The sequence below is a fragment of the Varanus komodoensis genome, unplaced genomic scaffold (genome assembly GCF_004798865.1).
Source record: "Varanus komodoensis strain SLA01 unplaced genomic scaffold, ASM479886v1 scaffold40, whole genome shotgun sequence".
NCBI lineage: Eukaryota > Metazoa > Chordata > Lepidosauria > Squamata > Varanidae > Varanus > Varanus komodoensis.
This window is the reverse complement of record NW_025335942.1, coordinates 3,029,562-3,056,103: the sequence shown is the minus strand read 5'-3', so window position 1 is coordinate 3,056,103 and position 26,542 is coordinate 3,029,562. Positions and strand designations below refer to the sequence as shown.

General features: G+C 45.1%; 1 protein-coding gene across 1 annotated transcript in view; it reads right to left on the bottom strand.

The window, feature by feature from the left end:
• GABBR2 (gamma-aminobutyric acid type B receptor subunit 2) overlaps positions 1 to 26,542 on the bottom strand; it is a 303,445-nt gene that overhangs the window by 60,875 nt on the left and 216,028 nt on the right. The window contains exons 12-13 of the mRNA XM_044442826.1: positions 23,111 to 23,218; positions 16,208 to 16,330 (exon numbers count right to left, since the gene is read on the bottom strand). Coding sequence (XP_044298761.1) covers positions 16,208 to 16,330; positions 23,111 to 23,218 — 231 coding nt within the window. The remainder of the gene's footprint in view (positions 1 to 16,207; positions 16,331 to 23,110; positions 23,219 to 26,542) is intronic.

The following is a 26,542-nucleotide window of genomic DNA, read 5'->3' as shown; positions in this document are numbered from 1 at the left end:
GCTGAAATGAAAGGCCTCTATACACGTCAAATATCTCTACCTTCAAAAAGTAGAATGTTAAGGAAAGGGATCTAGCCTGAATCTATGGGAAGCAGAGTTTATATGGAGCATCATCCCAACATGCAATCCCCTGTGTATAGTCTAAAATAGTGGGACTATGTAGCAGCGTGTACAGCTCAACTCTCTCTTTTCTCCTCCAAAACCATACAGAAACATGCTCAGTTCCATAATCCAGTTCCCAAACATCTATTAGAATATAAATGCAACAAATAAATAGACTGCCATAACGGAGACCTGATTTGAGGCTCGCGTGCCAGAAGTGGTCCAAAGTGCAAGAGATACCTTTGTAAAATGCTTTGCATACGTGACCCCTTCTGCTTGTAGACAGTTGGCAGTTCTGTATAGTCTGCAGAACTAACAAGGGAAGGCATCTTGTTCCAATGTGCCACAACGTCCTGCTGCTGTGCCATTTGGGGGTGGAGGGTGGCCACCCATGTTCTACCATGTTCAAACTAACACACTCTGGACTCTTCTAGGAGCAGTGACACTGGCTTCTTGTGGCCAGACAAATTTGGCCCTGCCATCAGGCAATCCCAAAATAGAAACACAGAAACAGAGCAAGGCAGAAGGGGTCTCCCAGGCCATCTAGTCTGACCCCCGGCTCCAGCTGGCTCCGCTCACGACATGCCCACCATGTTTGTTTTCAGGTAGTTTAGCCAACTCGCTTTAGTTGGTGCAACACCCTTGTTTGGCTAGAGATCTAGCGGCAAGGAAGCGACAGCCGGCTTGTAGACTTTTTGATCACTGCCGAATGCTGCAGTTTCTGAAGTTTGGCTCAAGTTTCTCACCTGTCAGCTGAAACGCTGAGTGGCGGAGTGGGTGGGACTTGGGTCCCATCGCTGCCTCTCCACAGTTACACGAAGGTTAATCATACTTCCATCAGAACTTGTACGGCAGAATCAAAATCAAGTCGCTAACGACAAAGCTGCCAACACTGCATATGGTAATCTTTCAGTCATATTCTCTGGGCTATTAAGCACTTATGGGAATAAGGCTCTGACAGGCAAGCCCGCTAGTGAGAAAACGAACTCCCTCGGTTGCACTGATATGAGCCAATTTTGGCTGAAATATTCTTGTCATGTCTCCTGGGGCTCTGTGTGCTGATTCCTCGGGGAGGTGACTCCAAGGAAGCTCTTGAGGGAAACAAAATTATAAATTGTTTTGGAAAAGAATTCCACATGTCGTCCAAAACTTCCCATTTTGGCCAGGATTGGAGAACAAGAAACTCGCAAGAATTTCCAAGTTAACTGTCAGCTTCCTATGGGTATTTCCAAGAGGGTGGGAGGAAATATACAGTTCTCCCTTAGTAATCTCAAGCAGAGGACCTGCTTTTTCTCTCTAGCAGAAAACCCTCCAGAAAATCCTCCGTTTAAGCAGATTGTGCCCTCTGGGATGCCAAGGGGGTTGGCCATCTAGGAATCTTTTGAGAGAAAATTCTGCCTATGCCCTGCAAGTTAGCAGTTGGAGGACAACGTGGGGGCTTGGGAAACCTTTTCAGGCTGCCAAATCAAGGTTGGTCTATTTATCAAAACCATCAGCAGTGCCATGACGCACGCAGCAGGCTTCTGCGCCAGGACCGCCAGGACCAAGGTGATGGAGAAGGCATGTCGTGGGGCAGACGGTGGAGCAAAGCAAGGGACATGCAAGGGTGAGGAAGTAACAGGGCGAAAAGCGAGGGCAGCCTCATGAACAGGAAAGAGCCAGATACCCAGCAGGGCATCGCAGAACCAGAAGTGAAGATACAATCAGGAGTCGCAGGAATCAAGGAAGACGAGGCCAGACAGGAGGGAAGAAGCAGAGTTGCAGCGCCAAGCAGCTACAACAAAACTCATGTTGCTGTGCTGAGAAACTGGGCCACACAGAACGGCCTTCGTGTGGCTTGCAGCTGGCTGCCATGATTGCAGTGGTTTTAATCCCTGCAAGCCAGGCTCGAGACTGACCCTGTGAGTACTTGCAAGGTGAACTAAACAGCCTTGTCCACCAAGCCACCAGGGGGTGCTGCCTTCCCTACAGAGCCTGACAAAGGGCGATACTTCAGTTTGACCAAAGAGCTGATGGGCATGTTGATGGGCTTGGAAGTGGGGGAAGGTGCAGGGTGAGGGCTGAACTTATGAAATATGGGAATAATGGTTTAGTTTTCTTGATCCAAGGCAACCATCAATGCCGTTGATGATGGAATTGGCGGTTTTTGAACATGTTATGGTATGCTTTTGACATGGTACACAAAAAGTATTCATTTTGAGTCTGAATAGAGATGTATTCTTTCCTATGTAAAGATTAAATGTATTTCATTCACAATGCGGTGCTGCATATATTTATACAAAGTTCAGAATGCTTGAAGCACTGAGGTTTGGGAGCTCTCCAATGTATTGATGGAAATAGTTTAATACATGATATCCTTAAGCTGAAATCAAACACGTTTAGAGAAGGAGTGAGAACTCATAGTGTAAGGAAGCAAAACAAAAACAACAACCAAGGCAATTCACCAGTTGTGAACGCCAAATTGCTGGAAATGGCTTTGTGCACGAAGACCCATTTCCATCAGACCATCTAACCCTCTTTGTACAGCTGTTTGCTTTCAATGTCAGTTTGAAGCCAGCCACCTGCTTTTTCATTTCTTGAAAGTAGGTCAGCAGTGAGCCAATCAATCTTTCATCTTCATTAGTATGAAATCCAAAAGCCAAAGGCAAATGAAGCTTCTGAAGGAAGAATAATCAGCCATAGGGGTGGCGGTCCTTTCCCCACTGTGCTAGCCATGTGCATCTGGACACCCCACACTGGAAGGAAATGCTCCCCTTTCAGTGAGAAACGGTGGTAGGCATCCTTTTAAATAGCTTACATATTGCAGAGAACGTACTGGGCCACTCATAAGGACCAATTACCAACAGAAGTTGTCCTGTCGATTGTCTTGCAGCTAGAATCTTAACACAAAGCTGGTGCCATTGCTCCTTTCAACTGTTTCATTCAGTGCCAACATTCAGGAATGGATGTTGGGCGATCTATCGCAGGGTTGCCTGCATTTAAAAGAAAAATATGAACAGCGACCGCAGGTCTCCAATTCAGACTGCGATGCAGGCACTGTGGGTGGATCGGCTCTTCCCTCTGCCAGATAAAAATCTCCCCAGATTTTTTTCCATTCATTTATTGCTCTAACGTAGCAGGGATGTCACAGCAGTTGCAAAGCATGTAATGGTGATTGGGAAGGTGGGGAGAGAAAAAGCAGGCATTAATTCTGTGCCTCACAACTGGACGAATACACAGAGCCATCTAAAATGTCGCATGCACACACCCACACACACAGGTTCTTCCATGATATTCTTAAGCCGAAATCAAAATACGTTTAGAAAAGGAGGAGTGAGGACTGATAGTGTAAGTAAGCAAAATGAAAACAACAACAACCAAGGCAATTCACCAGTTGTGAACACCAAATTGCTGGAAATGGCTTTGTGTACTAAGACCTAGTCCATCTAACTCTCTTTGTACAGCTGTTTCAGGGCCCAACATACTTATTATATCTATATCCCTCCTTTTTCCTTTCAAGGAACTCAAGCGGGCTTACCTAATTCTCCTCCCCTTCCCCGCAATCTTATCCAATATTTCATTGCACCACTGTGGGGTTGTTGAGAATTCAAGCAGCTTACCCATGCCCCAATTAACTATTGGTCTCTCTTTTGACGGAATCTGTACTGCTTGGTACCCCATTCAGGCCCCATGTACATTTTTCCATTTGGGAACAGAATAGCAGGCAGTGGAGGGGTGAGCTTCATAAAAGCGGAATCAAGACAGGGTTCCCCTCTGGGTGAATGGGGATTCTGCTTGGAAGAATCTGGGCTGAAGGCTTGCCTCTGAGACCACCAACCTGCTCAATACTTGGGCTGCTATTAATAATACTAGCAAGCTTGGAATGCTAGTTTTCTGCAAAGGGAAAACTCAATCCCGAAGTGATGCAATCAACAGCACGGTGCCATGAATAAGCCTCTGCACAAATGCGATGGGAATTGGTGTTGAAGAAAGCATGTAAAGTACGTGTCAAGGGGTCGTAGCGTGCAAAAATTTCTTTCAAAACGGGACCATCCTCATTCTGCCTTGAAGTGGTCTACTGGCTCCTTACCAAAATCAACGTCTTTTTCCACTGGTTTACGTGAAGGACAAGCTGCTACCTGAATATTGTTGACTCAGTTCAACTCAGCTCAAATTAAAGCAATTAGCTGTGGTTTTTAGATCAAATTGTGAAAATAAGCACGCGATCATTTCATACCAAAGGTCAATTCACTAATTGAGTTTTATTTATATAAACACTGCCTATAATTTCATTTACAGAGATAATTCAAGTGAGACAATAATTACAGAGGTATATCTGATTAACTACAGTATCACTACTAACTCAGGTTTATACAAGCAGAAAATCTTTCTTCCATCCTATAATGAAAAAGGGCACCCCAGGTAAAAGGGGAAATACCTTTGCATATTATTTATTCATAAATAGAATATTTTCCACTTTATAGGCCAGGACTGGACAATATGGTGATCTGAACAGAGCTGGGCTTAAGCTTGCTCTTTCCCCACCTTCAGGTTCCCACCTGCAGATAACAAAAGCGATATTTTGTTGGGGTGGAAGGAGCTCTGACGTTTTCTTGGCTGGGACTTATCTTGGGATCCATGGCTCTCCCCTGCCCGTGCGACTGCTGCTTGGGCTTAATCGCAGGCCGAGGCAGAGCTGCCGCAAGCAGCAACACAGTGGCGGCCACTGTGTCTCGGCCGGAACATAATATCATGAAGCTGGACGGCCAGCCCTTTGCTCCGCTCGCTCTGCAGCGAACCAGTGCAGCACCTGTGATAAAGTGGCAGGAAGTGATGAGGTACGGGGAAGGGGGCGCAGACAAGGCAGAGGGGTGTGTGTGGGGGGGGTGAGGACGGAGGAGCACACCGGGGGGAAGCGGGGGGGGGATCTCACGAGGAAAGGGAAGGGAGCATGGGCAAAGACTGCGCTGGGAACAGGAGGCTCCATGCCGCAGTGGCGTGTGGTCTTTCATGCCTCGTGCTGTCGGGAGCTGAGGTTCCTCTCCTTTGCAAAGCCGCAGACCTTTTCCTTGCAAAGCATTCTGGATTGACCAAGGCGCAGAACACCCAGAATGAGTCTCTGAGCGTGCACAGAGCCCTCTGCTGGAGCCAGTCTAGTATTTGCCTTCAGGAACTCTCCTCAGGAGCATGCCTGGGTCCCATCCCTATGGGAGAAGCCTTCTGAAAAGGAGCACGCCCCCTACCTGCACACCGATCCTCTGGGCCACCTGCCCCCCCACCCCCTGCTGACGAAGCATCACGGGGTTGAGACCCATACCCACCTTGTCTGTGTCTGAAAGAATCCTCCCACCAGCTGTACATCTTGGTTATTCCCAGGGACAACCTCTGCTACTCTCATCTCAGTATTTCAAGATAGCCCACATTCCCAGGCTCCTTCTCCTTCTCTTCCACCTCCATCTATTCCTTCTCCTTCTCTTCCACCTCCATCTATTCCTTCTCCTTCTCCTCCATCTATTCCTTCTCCTTCTCCCCAGCCAGCAGCCCCGAAGAATGTGCACCCAAAGCAGCCCTCGTCCTCACTCCCAACACATTCAGCAAGAGAGCTTGCACAGGGGCTGAAATTCAGATTTTTCCACGTCCTGAAAATTGACAGAATTTCTCCCCTCTTTTCATCCTGGGCTGATTTTTTTTCCAGAGAATACTTCCTCTTGTCTTTTTTTTTTTTTTTGGCTCAGCTGAAGCTACTTATTGTACCTGATGGCTGGAATTCTGTACATATTTATGCTCATTGATTTCAAATATTGGGTTGCAGTTTACGGTTTCAATTCACAGACATACTAACTTTCCTTATTCTTTTAGAGAGAGCATTTCAAACGTGTATGGTACCTACATGACAGTGTTTGTGCCCATATCATTTCACCTGATCTATATGTCACTTGGCTGAAATGAAGCAAAATACTGGAAAGTTCATGAACATTCCAATCGTTCTGGAAAGTCCAATCTAGGTGAAGAGAGACAACATTTTCAGGCAGGACTCTGGACCCTCAACCTCAAGGAATCCTGACCTGGTCTGTGAAAGAAGAGGCCGCAGAGTTAATGGTAGAGGACTTAGCTATGAAGAAGTATTTGGTGGCTTTTTCTCTTCAACTTCTTGTTGTGCATGAAAAATGTTCCAAAAATTGCAGTTGGTCCCAACCAGATAACTAATAAAATGGATTCAAGATTACTAATGGGCTGACCACTTGCATCTTATCAAGTCTGTGCTTTATCAATGTATGAGATTTCAATCTACTTCTGGGACAATTTAAACTATTAATTTTAATATTAAAGGCCTTCATGGCTTGGGATCAGGATATCGGACAGGTTGCCTTTTTATTGGATGAACAGATAATGCAGTAGCATGAAACTCACCTCTGGGGATGTTCCATGCTACACAGGTGCATGTATCTATGCATGAATTAACATTATCAGTTCAAGATGCATTAAAGGATACCTATATTTGCAAAATTACAACCAATGCTGCTGAAAGTATGCCTAAAAATAGTTTCTTGGAAGGGCTGGCATGGTCATGGATGCATGGAAGAGCTCATGCTTTGCATGGAAAGGTTCAAGGCTCAGTTTCAACATCTCCAGGCAGGGCTGGGAAAGGCCCCTGGATGGTGTGACCACATGTGCATTATTTTAAAGAGGACATGCAGAGAGAGAGAGAGCCAGTGTGGTGAAGTGATGAAGAGCATGGGACCGGGACTCAGACGACCTGGGTTCTAGTCCCCGCTCAGCCATGGAGCCAACTGGGTGACTCTGGGCCAATCCCAGACTCTCAGCCCAGCCTACCTCACAAGGTTGTTGTTGTGGGGATAAGACTGAGAGGATGAGGAGAAGATTGATGTAAGCTGCTTTGAGTTCTTTGTAAGAAAAAAGATGGGATATAAAGCAAATAAATAAACAGAGCATAACCAAGAAAGATGATCAAAGACAAAACCAATCTACATAAAATGTGCACATGCCAATGCAAATTTAGAAACAATTATTGTACTTTAAGTATAAATACAGAACTTGTCACCACCTTGTGGAATGCCTGGATGACTTCCAGGTTACCCGTGTGTCTCATCGAGTCTGCAGTTCAAGTCCTGATCACGGGCAAGGTGAAGGCCTCCTCTTCCTTTTGATAGTTTCATATTATTAATCAGACTTGGACTGATTAATGCCTTCAAAGATGCCTTCAAAACAGAGGGCAGAACTCTTGCAGTTATCTGAGCAGAGGATTGCCCTCTGCAGAAGAAGACACACAGCAGACACCCCAGCAAGGTAGATAAAGCTGAACTAGTTAATTTCCTCCAACATGGACTTGGCCGGCGCTGTTCTCGGTGGGCACCCTGGCTCACACACAAGCGCTAGGCATGGAAAACTCCACCTGTGAGCGTGAAACTGCCATTGATTCTAACGGAGCAGCAATGCCGTTTTGAGCACACCTTCAACTAAATGACCCAGTGTAGGCCATTCTTAGAGAGCACAACCTGTGCTAGAAAGACAATGATCTTAAACCGATTTGATTAGTCTGAGGCAATGCTTGCTGAGGGGAAGAAGAAAGCCCAGGTAAGTGACTGGGAAAAGATGTTTATCGGCCTTTCTTAGCACTGTCTGTGTTTTGTGAGTTTATTTATGCCATTTCAAATCCGTTTCCATGGAAACTGAAACAAAACTGGCCACCAGCTGAGTCAGCTTCTACTGCTGGCTTCCAGTTCTCACAATGTCATCTGTTCCCCTAGAAACTGATGCAAAGATGATCTAAAAAATAAGGGACGCGGATTATTTTTGCAGGAATGCAAAATGTTTCTTCCGACGGAGCCCAAGCCAGCTCCCATTTAAGCAATGGCAGGCTTTGCAAAGGCATTTAGCGAGAGCAAGACCAAGCCTCTATTTTCACCCATCGCAGAATGGCTGCCAGGACTCGCAACCATCGGCAGCTGAAAGTGACAGCTCTCACTTTGCACTTCTGGCCGCCCGCCCGCCTCCTGCCCTCCCTCCAGAGCTCCAGAACGGCTGGGTTTGCAAAGCAGCTCAGTCACACAGACATATTTAACTCCTGAGAGGACCAGAGTGGAATACATATTTTAAAACAGATAGTAGAAATGGGTGGATGTGATGCCAGCTGGAGAACAAACCGACTCGCAAGCTCTGACCTGCAGTCAGCTGAGCATCCTCAGAAACTACCTGAAATAATTCCACACTTATTTCATAATGCACTTTCCTCCGATAAAGTTCTCTCTAATCTAGCTGTTAGCTGATTGATCTGCTGGGCAAGTGCAATTTAAAAAAGACCCACACATGCTTGGATTACATGCCAGTTATTTAAATTTTAACCTGCATGCACCGGAACGCATTTTTAAAAAAACAAACAAATGGGTTTTCTAAAACAAGGCTCTGAATTGATCTACTCTTCTTTATCTGAGCACAATGCATTGGTATGCGCAATGCATTGCAATGGGAAACCTTTGATAGTAATTGGCTGAGTTGGTGTGATGGCATGAAAAGCTATTCATGAAGGTTCCAACAACGCAGCGAACAAAGCTGTCACAATGTCTGCAGTCCAACTTCTGTGAAAAGAAAGCTGTCACTTTGGCTGTGATTAAAGACTCGTACAACCCCGACAGACAGGAATTGCTTTGTGGAGCAGGCTTAGAGTGGGGAAGAAACCTCCAGAGAGAGGGAAGCTAATGGTCAAGGTGAGCCCGTACGTTTGGTTGCCTGGACAAGTATTACAGGGTGCCTCCCTTCCAAAGAAGCTGCACAGAAGCTGGACGGAGTGGACTGGACTGGACTGGAATGACAACTGAACAGTCCAGACTTTGGAAGACGATTCCTGGGGGCAGCAGGCTAGCTTAGCGAGGCAAGAGCAATCCGGGTTGTGCACAGAGTTCTGTCTGATGCAACATGGAGGTGGGAGCCACAGCTTCATACGTTTCAGGCACCAATGGTATTATCGCACGGAGTCCAGAGCATGACAATGTTACGTAATATTAGGACAAGCCGGAGTTCAGTGGAGGACCACACGTTCTGGGAGCCAATGCCCCAGCTTCGGTCCTTGGCACCCCCAGTTAAAAAGGGATCTCTCCAGATTTGAGAAATACCTCTGCCTAAAACTTGCTACCAGGAAGAGAAGGCAGCAGTGCACGAAAGGGCTCACGCTGATTCAGGGAAGGCATGTGTCACTGGCGCTGTCTGTCTCCAAAAGACCTTGCCCTGCAGAGTTCAGCTGGCAGCATGCAGCTCTGCGTTGCCTTGGCATGAGAAGAGCAAATTGGAGCAAAACAGCTTCAGGGCGAAAGTTGGTGAGGTTTGCTCCTCCTGAGGAGCCACCTAATTGGGACTCTGGTGGGGACGAGCGACGCAACTTGAAAAGCATAATGAGCTATTCCTCAAACAGTGAGCTCCAATTCCTAACAGAGGCTTCATGTAGCCAGCCATTAACACAAATATCCTTGGGAGTGTCTAAAATTATAAATGACCATTTCCACCACAACGTGTGTTTTCTACCAAGGGTAAATACTGTCTGTCGCATTTAGTTGCCTAAAAATTTGATCACACGGGCACATTAATTCATCGGCTTCGTGTGTTGGGAGGAACAATATTTTTAAGTGTTGCAACACTGATCGGCATGTGAGACCAAGAAATGTAGAATCGCTGCCAGCACGCATAATCCTCCCGTGAAGGACTGTGAATCCCCTGCCCTGCCTTGCCCAGCTGCCAAATGCCCCTACGGTTTGCCCTGAAGAGAGGCAAGGCAGGTGGACGGTGTTTGTGCACCGCTGCGAAAAGCGGATAGCACTCTCTGGCCAGGCCCGAAGGCCCACCTGAGGGCTCCTGGCTACATTTTGTGTCCAATGCGGTGCTTCAGAAAGAAGACAAGTGCTCTTCTGCCTCAGGTGACAGAAGGAGAGTAACCAGGTGAGTAACCAGAACTCAGGTAGACAGCCCTGATGGACAGTCACCTTTTCATAGCACGCACTATACCAGCCTGTGAAGGAGCAACTTGGTTTGTACATATATTAAAACTATGGACAATGCTATTGAGAAAGTACATACAGAAGTTATCTTCTGACACTGTAAAGGAAAAAAGCAAAACTTCCCCTGCAACTTAGAATCTTCTCTCTTGTATTCTAGTTTTCTTCATGTGTGGGGTGTATTTTTTGCTGAGCGCTTCCAGACGTTCACTCTCTGGACCTGCTCCAGGTGGATCAGATTTATGAGGCAGGTCATCTGCACATCTATTTCAGTTTCTCAAAATGCAATCCCAAACATACTTGTTAGGAGGAAGTTAAGTCAATCTGAATTCAGTGGAAACTTAAGAGCTGGGCTTTTAGGTTTCTTCTCACAGATCCTAGTATACGTAAGGTCTCTCAAGTTATGTTAAGAACTTGGTGCAGCTTGCCAAGCTGCCCAAGACCATTCTGAGAAACTGGTCTTTACAAAGGTATCTTTCAGAGAAGTATGATTAAGTGGCTTTGATACGGTAATAACGAAAGGAAATTAAATTTGTGAATGTTATGCAACACATCAGAACAGATTATTTCAGTGGTTTCTCCTGACCTTAAAATCTGTGTAGCTAAACCGGGATATTTCAAGGGACTGGGCGAGGGAATAACTCAGAACACTAATTTTTCACTATTAATTACCACATCTTGCTTGCCCACATCTCCACCAGCATATTGTACTGCTGTAAACAACAGCATATAAGTTGTGATCGATGCAGAGTTTTAGATTATGGTATGCAGTACCTGCACATGCATCTTAAAGGGAGTTTGTGCATAGTCTGAACTGGATATAAGTGACCCATGTCTTCATTCTGGCCTTGTCAGATGCTCTCCCTCATCTAGCAATGCGGGAAAGGGAAGGTGGCGAGTCAGATCCGTAACTTCAGGGAAAGGATTAGCTCTGCACGCCGGGGTGCGAAGTGGGGGTGGAGAGGCCTGCTCCCCCTACTGCCTGTGGAGGCACGGCGGGGATTCAGGGTGTGAGCTGGGCACTTCCTGCCGACCACCCCAGCTGCAGCAGGTGTCGCCTGGTCGTCCTTCCTTGCGGGACGGGTTGGGCTGGCATTCCACCTTAGCCAGTGCCTAGCAGCTGACTTAGAACTGGTACCGACCAGGGGAATTAGACTGTTTAATTGATTTAATCTATCTCTCTACTTCCCTTTGTTTGTTTGCCTGGTGCCTTTGTAAGGTGGAGAGAAACCTGTGATTTCTTTGTATTGATGTACGTGGTCTCGTTATCGTGAATCAGCATTATTTATTTATTTTTCAATTTGTAGCCTGCCTTTTTCCTACAAAGGGCTCAAGGCAGCTTACATCATTCTCCTCCTCCGTCTTATCCCCACAACAACCACCCTGTGAGGTAGGTTGGGCTAAGAGTCTGTGACTGGCCCAAAGTCACCCAGTTGGCTCCATGGCTGAGTGGGGACTCGAACCCGGATCTCCTGAGTCCCAGTCCCATGCTCTTAACCACTACACCCCACTGGTTCTCCATTAGAGAGAGGATGGTTCTTAAATAGACAAATTGCTTTCGCATCCTAGCCAGCTCAGGGCATGTAAAAGAGAGGCAAATTAAAAATGAAGTCACAATATCTACGGATAAAATGCCAAGAATTTAAACACACTCAGGCACACATCCCGTCAGTGCAGGTATTAAAAGCAGGGACAGTTTGGGACACCATGGATGAGCTTCAGGATGGGTCGTGACGCCTTGTTCCTGACTACTCATCTCACCCTTTTGCTCATCTAAAGTATCAACATCATCTGGAAATATCTCTGCCTCAACCTGCAGCTTTGAATGCTACTGGTGCACGGGGAGGCCTTCCTTCCCACAATCTGGTTCCTACTCATGAGTGAGGAAAAGGAAACTGCTGTTTTCCCTGCCACGGCTATCCCAGCAGGCATGAGGAAGCTGGTGTGGGAAGGCATTGTTTGGTCACCCGTTCACTAAGATCGAACTCTCCCGTTGGTGTTCCTCACCGACCTCAGGAAACTTCCGCATTTTCCCTCAAACTGGAACAGCCTGCCATAAGCCACAAGCATTTCAATGCTCCTTCTTTCCTACATGTTCCCAGTGCGCGTGATGTGCGTAGACAAACACCACTGGGAGCGGCACACGTCACGTCGGGCTTCCTACTTCTAACAAAGGCCTGAATAACAGCTTTCCTGCAGTCTACAGCAAGGTTAACGCCCAAACGGATACTTGCAAGATAAATTTCCAGTTACCAAAGAGACACAATTTTTGTTAAATTTATGATATTTATCCACAACCTCCAAACAACCAACAAATCAAAGCAAAAATTAAGTCCAAGAAGGTAGCAAATATAAAACCAAAAAAATCTAATAAAAATAAGATACCAGCAGCGAAAGACGCTTTCCATCCAATCAAACAGCAAACGAAAAACAGAATCCATGCCACATGGGTGCCTCTGTGTGAGGTGCTTCATATATATATGATGTCATAAAATATGATGCTCTTGGTAACGCCCAACCAAGCTTCTGAAGATGGAGGCACTTGGAAGAGGCCTCCGTTATTTGGTCCACAGCCATTTAGAGCTTTCCCTCCTTTCCCAACCGATTTCCATAGGGAAGATTAAGGTTCAGGGGTTAAATCCAACATTACATGAACACACCCACAATAAGACCTCCCGTGCCCCCCTACCCCTGCGGATTCACCCCATCTGCTTCAGAGGACCCCCTGAACCTCCAAGGGCAGATTTGGGGGGAGTGCAGAGGAAGGAGAAAGGCAGCTGGTAGGGTACACAAACCACGGTTTTAAATAAGTTACTAAAAAAGAGGGAAGTGTATTTTTGTTGTGTGAACGATTTTCTCTTCAAATTTACCGGCCAAGCTCACTTCCCTCAGTTCCGGATACACAGAACCCTCATATAATGCAAAAATTCTTGCTTGGGCTCATGATATGCGATTATCAGCATTATGAATATTTTGAGCACCACAGCTTTACAATGAAAGGCAGAGATTAAATCAGAGACTAATCGCTCATGGTCATTACGAGAGAAGGTAAAAGATGGGTAAATCATTCACAACTCGTTTTTCATAACTGACTCAAACCGGCCCAAGCAGCTGGAGATGGGTTGGGCACCAACATCAGGGATCAAAGAGAAATGTATTCACAATCCCAGTTCCATTCTCAAACTGAAGTCTGTTATCCTTCTGCATTCCCAGTAATCGGTATGCCAGGATGCAGTTCTCCAATCAGAAAATTCATACATAAATGTGCATATTAAGGGAAAGTGCAGAAAAATGCTTATATTCATGAAATAACAAGCAACAATATAATATATTGCTTGCAAAGGCCATATATTAGGCAAATTGAACATAAAACGTGTTTATTAGGAGAAGTGATCATATGCATTTGAATTTCTATGTGCATTTAAAAATAAACTAAAAATTAAGCAAACTGATACAGAAATAGGAAAGAATGAACAAAAGACTGGAAAGAATGAACAATGGGAGAGAAATTGGAATTGACAGATTAATTTATCCCTAATTTGTCCATTCTTTCATTCTTTTTCTTGACTTACAAGATGCAGAAAAACAACCAACCAATACCCAGGAATTTTCTGCACAAAGAAAAAGAAAAGAAAAGGGGGAAAATATTAACTAAAAATTCACTAAAAACATATAAGCCTCCCACTGTTCAGATGGGTGATAATTTGCAGTAAGAGTTCTTAAAATCAAATCTATTTACAATGTAATCTTGATTACCTGATCATTATTTCTATGTTTTTATTTTCAACTGCTAAAGATTAATGTTTTAATTTGTACTCTTCCATGAATAATATTCACTTTTATGAAACTGTATACAAATACAACTATAATGACATTTTAAACAATTTTGAATATTCAGGCGATCTTCCTTGTTTTTTTAAAAAAGTAACCGCAATCAATTACTTTTAGGCTGTAAATTTATACCATTTACCTGGGCGTAAGCCCCACTGAAATCAACGAGCCATACTTCTATGCAGATAAGACACCTATCTCTGAAGTATTAATGTGTATATTCTGAATGATAGCAATAAAAATAATACATGAAGGGTACTTGAAGGTTAGGAGCCTGAGCAACATTATTTAGTATACAGATGTCCAACAGGATGACGATGGGCCATATTTATTATTTAAGTAAACCTGCACACACAAACAAAGGAAATTGTCTTACATACAGAATCTGAATAGTGGTTTATAAAAACACAAGAAGAGCTGTGCTGGAACAGACCAAAAGTTTCTGCTGACAAAGTTGCCAACCAGCTGCCTGAGGGAACTCCGACATGCACGATACCACCGTTTTGCTCATGTTCCCCAGAAAACTGCCTCTGATACAGGGGACAGTATGTACCCAACCACTGATAGCCTCTCCCTCCAGGAATTCAACTGATTTCCTTTTATACTTACACAACTAGAGTTGCTTCAGCCCTGTGACCCTTTTAGCTCCCCTTTTCTGCATGTTTTCCAATTCTACAATGTCTCTTTTTTAGGTGCAATGATCACAGCTGTACACATTTTTCAAGGCTTGGTTGCAATATATTGTCATATAAAACGAGAATGATCTTGCCAGGTTTATTTTCAACTCCTTTCCTAATTACGCTGAACACAGAATTTGCCTTTTTCACAACAGCTACACAGTGGGATCAACATTGTTATCCAATTCAGTACTGAAAAGTGTTTAGCCAGACTGTTAACAGCTCCCCAATAGTTCTGGATACTGACTTCTTTATTCCCCTATCATTTTGTCTGTGCCATGTTGCCTTAGCATTTACCCACGGTTTTGAGCATAAAGAAAAAAAGTCTTCAAGTTGCAAAGATAGCAACAGACCACGTTTTAATGTTAAATCCCTCTTCAGACATTTGTATTATCATGAATGTTAGCTATCCTAATTGTTAGAAGTAGCAGGTCTATTACAGTGCTGAGTATCTCTCAGGAGGCCAAAAGCCTCACGTCTGAAGAACCGATCCACAAGAACACATCTCTGACTTAGAAACACAGATCCATGGTCCCAGTCAATCATACAGAGTAGAAACCAGCAGGTATAATTCACAATAGGACTGAGATGCTCTGATTAAGGAATAGCCTCTTATAAGCACCAAAGTCACCACTGTCTCCCACAAAATTCCAGAGAGGCTCTCAAAATATCTGCAAGGCACCTCTGACATCTTGCTGCTGCTGCTCCAATCCCTGTTTTGCTTATACATCAAAAGCACCAATAGCCTTGCTGTATTTGCAACTTCATGATAGGTTTACGACTAGGTTAGAAGACACAGGAAGCATAACTAGCTGACATTTACATTAACGAACCCCCCCCCCATTTTTCTTACTAGTGGACCAAAAAGTTTAACATACATTTATAATTTCCATTACAAACTAATCTATTCAAACATATTTCACTTTGATGTAAACACCTAAGGATATTCAGCAATAGAGAGCTCCTTTTACGAAACCATATGGACATACTGCTTGCTTTGAAATGTGCTACTTCGTGAAGACCTTCCTTCTAGAAAAGGTATCACACACAACTGGGAAGTCTGATTAGTCAAACAACAAACTATGAAAACTGCCATTCTTGACCTTTATATTTTCGAGGTGACCTTTTAGAATGGCATTAACGCAGGACTGGTCACTACGCATAAATTGAATTTGGCTGACCAAAATAATGACTATTGGCATTACAATAAATAACTAAAGATTTGTGATAGCGATGAAAACATAGCTCTGGATACAGAGATCTTTTACGCAGATGATTTTAAGTTTTTATTTTGTGTCTAGCTTGCATTAATTCCTCATGAATTCTGCTAATGGAGTCTGAAAATCTATTATTTATTGCAATGCCATCTCTTATAGACTCTTGGTAGAGAACGCCCCTGTGTTTACAACATTACTGCATCTAAAACCTCTTAAGCATGGCAGAGATGCAGGGCTGTATTTACAATGTAGATGCAATTTTCTTTTGTCAAAGTTCTTTTCTATCTCGTCCACTCAAAAAATGCATGCCTGACCTCTTCTAATGTATTTTCATTAACTGACTTGCATTTCGATCTCCAGCAGCAAATGGAAAAATAGCAGGGCTGCAGTGACATACCTCCATGTTGTATTTTTCCACCGTCCTCCTCAAGGGATCAACAACTTGCCAGCAAATCAAGATGCACAGATCTATCAGCAACATCCCTCCAACAATCACCATCAGTTTTTGGTCCTTAATGATCTAGGGAGAGAAAGAAGAGATTATGGAGGGGTATTCCCATGTAAGTCTGAGATGCCTGTGGAGCTTCTCTTAACTGCCATAAATAAAGCTAGGCACCGCTGCTAACGAGGCTTTTTAATTATGCATTGAAAAGATCTTTGTGATACTGGAAGACAGGAAAAGGTCATATTGCAAGCTACATTTGCTTGCTTTCCCTGCTTGCCTGTCGAAGAGCACAAACATTTAAATCATACAGAGTGAAGAGAACGGAACAGACAATAACATTCAGAATGTAAAAATATTCTGCACACATATAAAACATTTCACATGCTTTTGATGCTCTATTTATGCTGAACTACATTCATGACCATTTCCAGCCCAAACCATAAAGTAATGATTCAACTTCCTTTATCTACAGACTGCAGTAACGGAGAGGCAAAAATACCCAGCAACACCATTCCATTCCGTCTCCGTGCTCTGAAGCAGGACCTTCACTTTCAGAAGCAAAATAAGGAATCACACCACTGTTCTTTGTGACACGTGGACAGCTGGAGATGCGGGGAATGAGGTGAAAATGGGCCAAAGGTTTGGAATGAGGTGAAAATGTTACCCACAGACAAATATTCCTGCGGGACCGAAGCCTAACAGGACAGTTTCAGGCAAAAGAACTTTCTAATGGATGGTCTCCTGATATTCTTGGGGATTTTTCAAAAAAGGAGAAATTGTGCTTGTGGTGTGTGGGTCTTTGGAAGCAACTGGCCCTCAGCACTTGCCGTAGGGCTACAGTGTGGCAAACAAAAGTCAGAGAGGAGGAGGTTGCTGTGAACAAGGAAGACGACTTCTGGAGCATGAATCTAAACTCTAAAGGAGCTGGAGAGAATGGCTGCAAAGTTGTACACAGGAAAAAAAGCCCTCTGAGTCATAAAAGCTAGATTTTTATTTGGCAACCTTTTAAAGAAAATATAAGCAGCAAAATAAGTAGGCTCTACTGTGACGATCAAGAGAGACTGGTGAAACAGTGCCATGAAGGAAAGGTGTCACATAAATAAAACATATTCCATAGGAAATGAAGCAAAGAAAAGCATCAACCTGCTGATCTGAAGCAGGGGCGGGAAAGCCTTTTCTCTGGGGAGCAGCGTATTGTCTTGGGAGTTACGCATTGGTGGTGTGCGAGGCTGAAACGGGCGATAGGGCTGCTATTTACGCATCACCAAAAAAAAGGCAACAGATGAAGACAGAACTCTGCATAAAACTTGCATGTGCTAATTTATGCACACAGATGCAAAGCTAGAGAAAATTAATGCACATTAAGCTGAACTATATCTTATCAAAATGGGGAAACAATGACCAAGTTCTCTAGCTTTAAACCCGACTTGAAGCAGACAGCCACTGAAACAGAGGATGGCTTCAAAAATAAGACTGTTCTTTGACAGCCCTTCAAATACACAACTTTCCTCTGCAAAACGGGACATGTGGCCATGTTCATGAGATTTAGATGGACCCCCCTACTGACTCATCTCCCTTTTCTCCCTCCCTTTGTCCCTGTCCCATTGAGGAAGGAGCAAAGTATTCTTGCCAGAGGTCCGAACTTGTTGCTTTCAGAGGGCTTTGGGAATTAGGCTAAGGGTTGCCCATCATTAGCTCAAGAACTGTAGGTTCCCCCGACTCTTTGTTTTTAGAAGTTGCATTTACTCTGGAGACAGAGTAAGCCAGCTGCCCTTCAGTCCACATGAAAACAATGGGGCAATTTAATAAATACCTAACTTATATCCCATTGATTTAAATGGGAACGAGTGGCAAGTAATTTACAATGCAATTCTTCACAGGCCTGTTTAGAAACAAGAACTGGTCACGTTGACTGACCTGATTCCAACCTATACTGTGAATTCCCTTATAATTTTAAGCTGCAGGTTCATAATTATTTTTATTTTGAAGTAAACTCTTGCAATAATGAAAAAACTTAATGTAAATTATTGTTGGGATCTGTTGGTGACATACAGGTATGTGAGGGGGTGTCACACGGAGGTGGGGAGAGACCTGGTCTCCCCTGCAGAGGAAGGCAGGACGCGCTGCAATGGAGCAAAGCTCAGGGAGCCAAGGTTCCATTTGGATGCCAGGAAGCACTTCCTGACAGTCAGGACCCCAAGGGTGTGGAATGGGCTTCCACAAGAGGTCGCTGAGGTCCCATCAGTGAGGCTGGACGTCCACATGGTGGGCATGTCATGAGCAGAACCGGCTGGAGTTAGGGCTCAGACTAGATGTCTCGGGAGGCCCCTTCTGACTAACTCTGTTTCTATGTTTGTATATCCATTGTCAACAGATGCAATGATGTCAACAGTGCATTTGATGCCCATTGTATTTAAAATGGAGACTTTCACTTCTATGAATTCATTTCCTCACACCCCACTATGTATTAGAAAATCAGACAGGACTTTGAAGAACATCTAATATAATGCGTAAGATTTCAGGTTTCAGGGTGCTAATAAAACTCTAGGGTGGCAATCTCAAAATCAATGCTGCAAAACTCAGGGGTTGTTACTTGTGAGTAGACTATGTGCACAGGATTAAAAGTCGCATTAGAAACGACGGGTGAATCTCATTGGTTCCAGTTCATTAATAATGTGAATTTATCAGTATATGTTTCAGCACATCCCCTACACATCTCGTTTGAAATCCAACGGTTTTGCCAAGTTTGCCTAGTTCCAAGGACATCCTAGATCCACTTAAAAGCTGCTGCAAGTTATTTGCTAGGGAGTTCCAAGATGAAAAATCTTGCATCTGCTGGAACTTAGCCTCTAGTGTTACAGCAGCTGAATCAGGCGAGTCGTTCAGGGCACAGGTAACTTCGGTTTTCTTGAACTGGTTTCAGTAGGTACAACTTGAGGATGCCGACAAGGTGCTTGGCCAGATTCAGGCTCCTACTTCCACACTGGATCCTGGCCTCTCCTGACTTATAAAAGCCAGGGGGAGGGAACAATTCACCTGGCCAGAGGAGGAGGAGTGGTTTCACACTGTCTGAAAGACCATGTCCGAAGAAATTGTTGCTAGACCTGGAAAATTTCAATCATTTCAGGCTGGTGGCTTCCTAGGTAAGGTCTTTGTATATGTGGCGGACATCAACTCTAGGCACTTCTGGATGAGACTGATTATCAGGATGTGTTGTCGTTGGAGTCCAGGGTGAGTTCTAGCATGGAGACACTTTTGCTTGCTCCCTGTGATGGTTAGTGGTGTGAAGATCTGCCTGGAATCATCTCTTTTGCACTTTCCAGACTATACAAAGGGTCAACACTTCCTGCTGCACACCCATAGGAACACTTGGCATGAATTGGACTTAGAGCAGAGAGAAAGTGGACTGGAGTCTGGGGAACCGAGCAAACCCAACCGATTCCCATGTCCAAACCATGTTGCTGATTATGACGTATTCCATGAGAGAGGGGGTGAAATTGAACTCATTTAAGAAGCAGAACCATTTCCCTAAAATAACAGAGTAAAGCCTTTAAAAAAGAATCCTTTAATCAGCCCTTCAAGTCATATGTGAACCTTCTTCCAACATTATGTGAATCCTCTGAGTATCTTTTCATAGCAGCAAACTTTTAATAGGTTTCCCACAATCTCAAGGTTGCAGAAAGTGCAGTGCTAAAAAGCCCCCCTTTGTGCCAGTCTTAGGCGAGGCGAGGGCCTCCACGCATTTTCCCAGAATTTCAGTGCAATGTTCTCTAAACATCCACATTTTGTGAAATTGTTATTTTCCTGAAAAACATGTTTTCTGATTCTTCAGGAAACAGAAGTAGTAACTATGACCACTGCATTTACCATGGTTTGGCTTCACCCTAGTTATGTACTGTTAACTGTTTCACGTTTTGCAGTCTGTCCAGCAAACAAACACACAAAGCCCCTCCGTTTGCTATTTCTTAATAGAACTCAGTGGACGAAAGAACTAAGTTATCGAAACAGAGCTGCCAGTGTTGCGAGGCGAGGAGAAGATGGGCACAAGAGGAGAGATGCAACTGCCCAGATTCTGGGAATTATATTCAGATACTCACAGACCAAAAAAATTTGGGGTTACCTCCTCCCACCCTCTCTTTCTTAAGTGGGAACTCTGGATTGTATCCCATGCCAGTCCTTCTCAGAGTAGACCCATTTCAATCAATGGCAAACAATGGACATGGCCCTGAGGATCCTCACTCTGAGAGATGGAGAAAATGAAGAGTAATCTTTACAGGGATACACCAACACCTCCTGGAGGCAACACAGGGCCATGCGCTTGGCCAAAACCCTGGCGCCACAATGAGATGATGGGGCAACAACGGTGGGATTGCACCGCACAGATACTCAGGGAAACCATAGTGCCTTTCACTGATGGAACGTGCAGATCTATGGATATAAGTTCCCTTACTGGAGGAGGAGGATGAAAGCAAACTTGGGATCAAGGTCAAGTGTACTTCCCTGAGGACCAGAATTTGGCAAAGGCCGCCATTCCGCTGAGGTTCAGTGAGATAACAGGTGCAGAAACTATCATGAGCTTTGGGATCTGCTTCTCCGCTGCCTTCCTCAGAAGGGTGTCCACTTGCATAAGCAATACCGCAGAAAGAGCAGTTGTTTTGATGGTACTGCTTAGATGGAGGTTATTGAATTCAAAAAACCTTACAATTTAAATGTTTAAAGTATATTTTTTAACTTTATAATTTTGTTCTGCAAAACTTTCTAAGTTTCTTTTCTTGTTGAGTATCCATCCCATGTCTAATAGAATAACAGAGTTGGAAGGGTCCAGAGAGCCACTGGGTCCAATCCCCTGCCCAGTGAAAAACTCCACATTAAACTATCTTAATAGCCAGCCTCCAGACTACTTTTAAAGTAGATACTTGAAACCCAAGGAATTTCAAGGCTAGTTTGATGTAGGAAGCCAGAGGGGGAAAAAATCCTAACTGGTGGCAGGGAAAAAGGCCAAAGGATGGGAAGGGGAAAAGGAAGTAGTGGGGGAAACTATTTTGCCTGGTTTCACTTCCACACACAGAACAGGACATCCTTAGTCTGTGAAAGAGAGTTGTAGCTTAGGACAACATGGATATGGGGTGCACAAAACTATACATGCTGTCAAGATAGGGAGGCCTTCTCTCCCTCGCCCACGGTGTGAGAACTTGGGGGTCATCCTATGGAGCTGCATGGTGGGAGATTCAGAAGAGAGAGGAAGTACTTCTCCAGAGAGCACATACTTAACCCGTGGGAGTTGCCACCACAAGGTGTACTGGGGACCACCAACTCAGCCAGTTCCAAAAGGCATTCGGGCCAATTCATGGATAACAAGGCTATTGTTGGCTATTAGCCAAAATAGCTATAAATTACTTCTAAGTACCAGAGGCAGTCTGTTGGGAAACACGGGCAGGAAAGTGCTACCGCTTGCAGATCTCCCACAGGTTGGTCACTGGGCATCAGGAAGCCAGACCTTTGGTCTGATCCACCATGGCTCTTTCCATGCTGCTGCTGTTCTGCATTTATATCCCACTTTTTTCTCTGGCGAGGCTTACAGGGCTGCATTTTATGCTCACAGGAAGAATCTTGTGGGGCAGGTTAGGCTGGGAGTGAATGAAGGACCCCAAATCACCTCGTGAGCTTCATGGAGCTGCACCTCCCAACTCCATACCTAGCGCACTGACCACCACACCACACCGGCTGTTTCATGCCGCTGAGTGACCAATGTTATCAGACGGCACATGGGAGCAAGAAGCGTTTCTTCCTGCTCTTCTGAGATCACCACCATCATAAGGTCTCCCATCATCTGAGCACACTGTATAACGACTTCTTCAACCTCTGGACAGGGAAGGGACACCAGTGGTCTCGATGCCATGCCTGAAGCATTTCATTGAAAGGGGACAAAGGCGCTTGGACTGGTCCGGGAGCAGATCCACAGCTAGATGACAAGCACGGCGGGCAGTAGCAACATGCCCAGGACTAAGCTGCAAAGTATCTGTCTCCACTGGAAGAACATCCAGAATCCATCACTTCTGCAGATCACATCCTGACTCAGTGCTTCTACGGTAAAATGCCCCGTCTCAGCTGGCTGCCTGATCCCATGGATGGGATGTAGTCTAAGAATGCACCACCATGATCAACCTGAACAGGGGATGGAAAGTCCCAGTCATGTCTTGGCAAGGGCTCCCAAAGTATTTTTGGCTGGAGTAACGTTGGTTTTGTCAAGTCGGCATCAGCTGATGTCCCCTCTCACTGCTTAGGGAGATAGCCGGCCCTCTACTGCTGGAGGTTTCCAGCAGAGACTGTCAAGGATATTTCTTGAACTGAGACGGGTTGGGCTCAACAGCCCCTCTTCCAACTCTACCACGCAGGAGACACCCTTAACAAAATGGCCACACACATGGCAGAAAATTCTGGCTTATCTATCATGAGCACGATCCCGGTACACACAACTCTTTTTCCAGCAGGAGCAGTTTGCAGCTAGCGACTGAATTTTCTTCAGTTCAGAGCTGAATACAAATAGGAAATGGGCTGAGGGACTACCTCTGGTGGTGGGGAGAGTAGAAGGCCGAAGAAATAGGGCCAAGGGCAAAAGGACTGGTGCTGGAAGTTCTTCCTGCCGGTAAGGTGAGACATTTCAACCATTTGGAATAGATGGAAAGCTACACACAAGCCGGGAAGCCACCATTGGTGGTTCTGGAAAAGGGGCCAAGACTAAGGGAAGGGACCACGGTCACTTGGGCAACCCAAACCTTAAATTCTGTGCCCCAGGCTACGCGAACTAGCAGTACTGCTGGATCAGGTGCGCAGTTCTCCGAACATACCACTCACCTTTTTCTTCATCTTTACATTTTTGAAAATTGCATGGACTCTCCATGTTTTTGCAAACATTGCCCCAAATGCAGTTGTGTATCCCACCGTAAGGATCCACGTCCGGACCTGAAACAAAAAAGAGAGCCAGCTTTTGTCATCACTAGCTTTTTAATAACCTGTGATCTGCAAATGTAGAGCAAGTTAGGCTAAATAAAGAGTCAGACAGAGCAATCCTGTCACCTCAAGACAGAATTTAGAGGAGCACAGGGTTTTTTAGGATCCCTGATCCCAGGTGGGAAGAGAGCTCCGACTTCAGATTCCCAATCCATTCCTGTCAGGAGCTGGGTTTCCCCTTATGCGTTTCAAGCAACAGACAGTCTCTTTGCAAAATCGTTCTTTATTTCCAATCCACAGCTAACAAACTAGAGCCACCGGAAGATGACTCTCTGTGCACGTGCAAAGTGATTTGCTGGACCCAAACTACTTCTGAAACCCTCCTCTTCTGGGTGGGTCCCTCTGGAGAAGGGCGAGCCTCCTAGACTAAGCAGGGCCTCTGATTGGGTGGCCTTCTAACCCAATGCCATGCCATGGGGCCAGGGGCCAGACTGGACATGGTCCTGCCTTCCTCCTCTCCCCTGTCCCTTCACTTCCAAACCCTGTCCGTTCCCTTGGTCTGCCTGAGCACCTTGAAATGGTGACCTTGAGTGACTTCACCCACCTCTGCCATGTTGATTCCCATACTCCCCATTTCCCAGTTGTCACAGTCCTCACACCTCAAGAGTCGGAGCAACCCCGACCCTGGAAAGCACACCAAAAATAATGGCCTTGTCCATTCCCGTCACCGCCACGACAGCCAGTGTGGGAGGATCCGTGACGGCTGCTTCCTCAAGGGTGGAAAAGTGATCCCAGCAAAGGGGAAGTGTTCTGGGGGAAGAGGAAGGGAGGAGACCTGCACAATCAAGCGGGGAAAACCTGGGGGTACCTTCACCTTCACCCCTTCCATTCTGAGTATTGCAGTTAGACAACTGAAGTCATCCATCAAGCCGAATTTTAGACTGGGAGAAATGTGGGGAAATCTTGCTTCTGAACTCCTCTTGCTCTGCGTAATCCTCCAGACTTGCAGGGTTATGATCATCCTCACTGTTTCCCCTCCTTGCATCAAATATACGACCATCCCTTGCCACTGGTGTATGTTTTTAAGCACCAGGCCCACAGTCCCAAAACGTGAGTAACCTCACCTCTCCGTCTAAACGCAGTTCAAGCTTATGAGACTGGTGGAAAGGGACGCATTCTGCATACAGTGCCTTGCGGAAGTCTTTGGACCCTGCCCTTTGCCTTTCCCACATTTTGTTATGTGGAATTCAACTGGGAAGTGAAATGGACTGAACTGGTATTGTTACTGCTTGGCATTGACAAGATACTCAACCCTGCAAAGGTGCAAAGTTATAAAATAAAAACAAACTGTCATTTGTGGGTTGTATATTCACCTCCTTTGCTGTGACAGGGCTATTTAAGCTCTGGTGCAACGCACTGCCTCCAGAATTCACATAGTACAAGCTGTTGAACGAAGTCCACTCTGTGTGCAATTTCACTGCTATGTGATCTGATTAAATATGTCTTTTTGTGGAAGCCCCAGAATGGAAAGTGCATCCAAACAAGCGGCATCATGAAGGTTCAGGAGCTATCAAAACAACTGCAGGATAAGAATATGTGGAAGCACCAAGCATGGTCAGAGTTGTTCAAAAAATCCCAAACTACTAACATTCTCCGCAGCAGTATTAAATTTATTCTCATAAAATGGAAAGGACATGGTTCAGTTTGAAGTTTTCACAAAGTCATGTGGGAAAAACAGGGACTGTGTGGAAATGGTTCACTGATGCTGAAGAGCACAAACTTGGCCTTCTTGTGAAATGCTATCTGTGGCACAAACCCAGCTGTGCTCATTGCTTTGAGGGTGCTGTTCCTATCGTGAAGGGCAGTGGAGGCAGAATTGTGCTGTGGCAATGGATGGCACAGTGAAACTGGCCAGAACTGAGGGCAAGACGGATGGCGCCAAATCTAGGACATAGAAGCACAGAAACAGAGCGAGTCAGAAGGGGTCTCCCAGGCCATCTAGTCTGACCCGCGGCTCCAGTCGGCTCCCCTCACGACATGCCCACCCTGTGCACGTCCAGCCTATCCTTGAACACCCGCACCGATGGGGCCTCAACCACCTCTCGTGGAAGCCCATTCCACACCCTTGGGGTCCCGACTGTCAGGAAGTGCTTCCTGGCATCCAAATGGAAACCTGGGTTCCCTGAGCTTTGCTCCAATGGAGTGCGTCCTGCCTTTTTCTGCAGGGGAGAACAGGTCTCTACCCACCTCTGTGTGACATCCCCTCACATGCCTGTATGCCGCCAACAGATCCCCTCTGAGTCTCCTCTTCTCCAGGCTGAAGAGCCCCAGTTCCCTCAGTCTCGCCTCATACGGCATCCCCTGCAAACCGGCCACCAACCTTGTGGCCCTACGCTGCACTGACTCCAACCTGGCTATATCCTTTCTGTAATGCCGATTCTACAGGAAACTCTGCTTTGGTCTGCAAGGCACTGGAGGAGCAGTTCACCTTCCAACAGGACCGGGGAGCCCAACTGCACAGCTGAAGCAACACTGGGGTAGTTTAGACGCAAGGACCTGAACATCTTAGTCTAGTCAAAGTCCAGGCCTCAAGCTGATTGAGAACCTGTGCCAAGACTTGACACCTGCTGTCCACCAGTCCAGCCTGGGAAAGCTTGAGCAGTTTGCCAGGAAGAACAACAAACACCGCAAGCCTGTTTGTGAGTGCACAAAACTCACCATCATTTATCCATGACTCCTAGCTGTACTCACGACCAAAGGCGCTTCTACCAGGTTTAGACTTCTGCAACCAACAACTGGCAGTTTGTTTTTGTTTAATTAACTTTTGCATCACAACAAATGTATTTTGCACCTGTTTGCAGCATTGATTATCAAGTGGTGATAGAGCCAATTAAATCCATTTTCGTTCCAAATTGCAAAACAACAAAATGTGGATAAGTCGAAAGAGAGGTCTGAATAATTCTGTAAGGCGCCTATGAACCAGCCATGAGCTAAAATATTGCAAACCAAAATGGATACTAATGGATGTGCCTACATTTCTGTCCAGAAAAATGAGTAGCAATCCAGAGGCGATTATCCATTCCTAAATTGCATTACAATGAAAGAAACTGAGATACAAAATTAAATTCTTAATAAATTCTTAATTTCTACTGATTTCAACTGGATTTGTAAAAATAAAGCCTTTATGAAGATGAAAGAAAAATTGCATAAAAGAAAGGATATGCATTAGACAATGAGCAAAAGAAGGAAGGAAAAGAATCTAAAAGCAATGAAAAAATGTATGCTTTTTCCCAGCTATTCTGAATAAGGAACAGCGTGTTCAGCTGGCAATGCTGA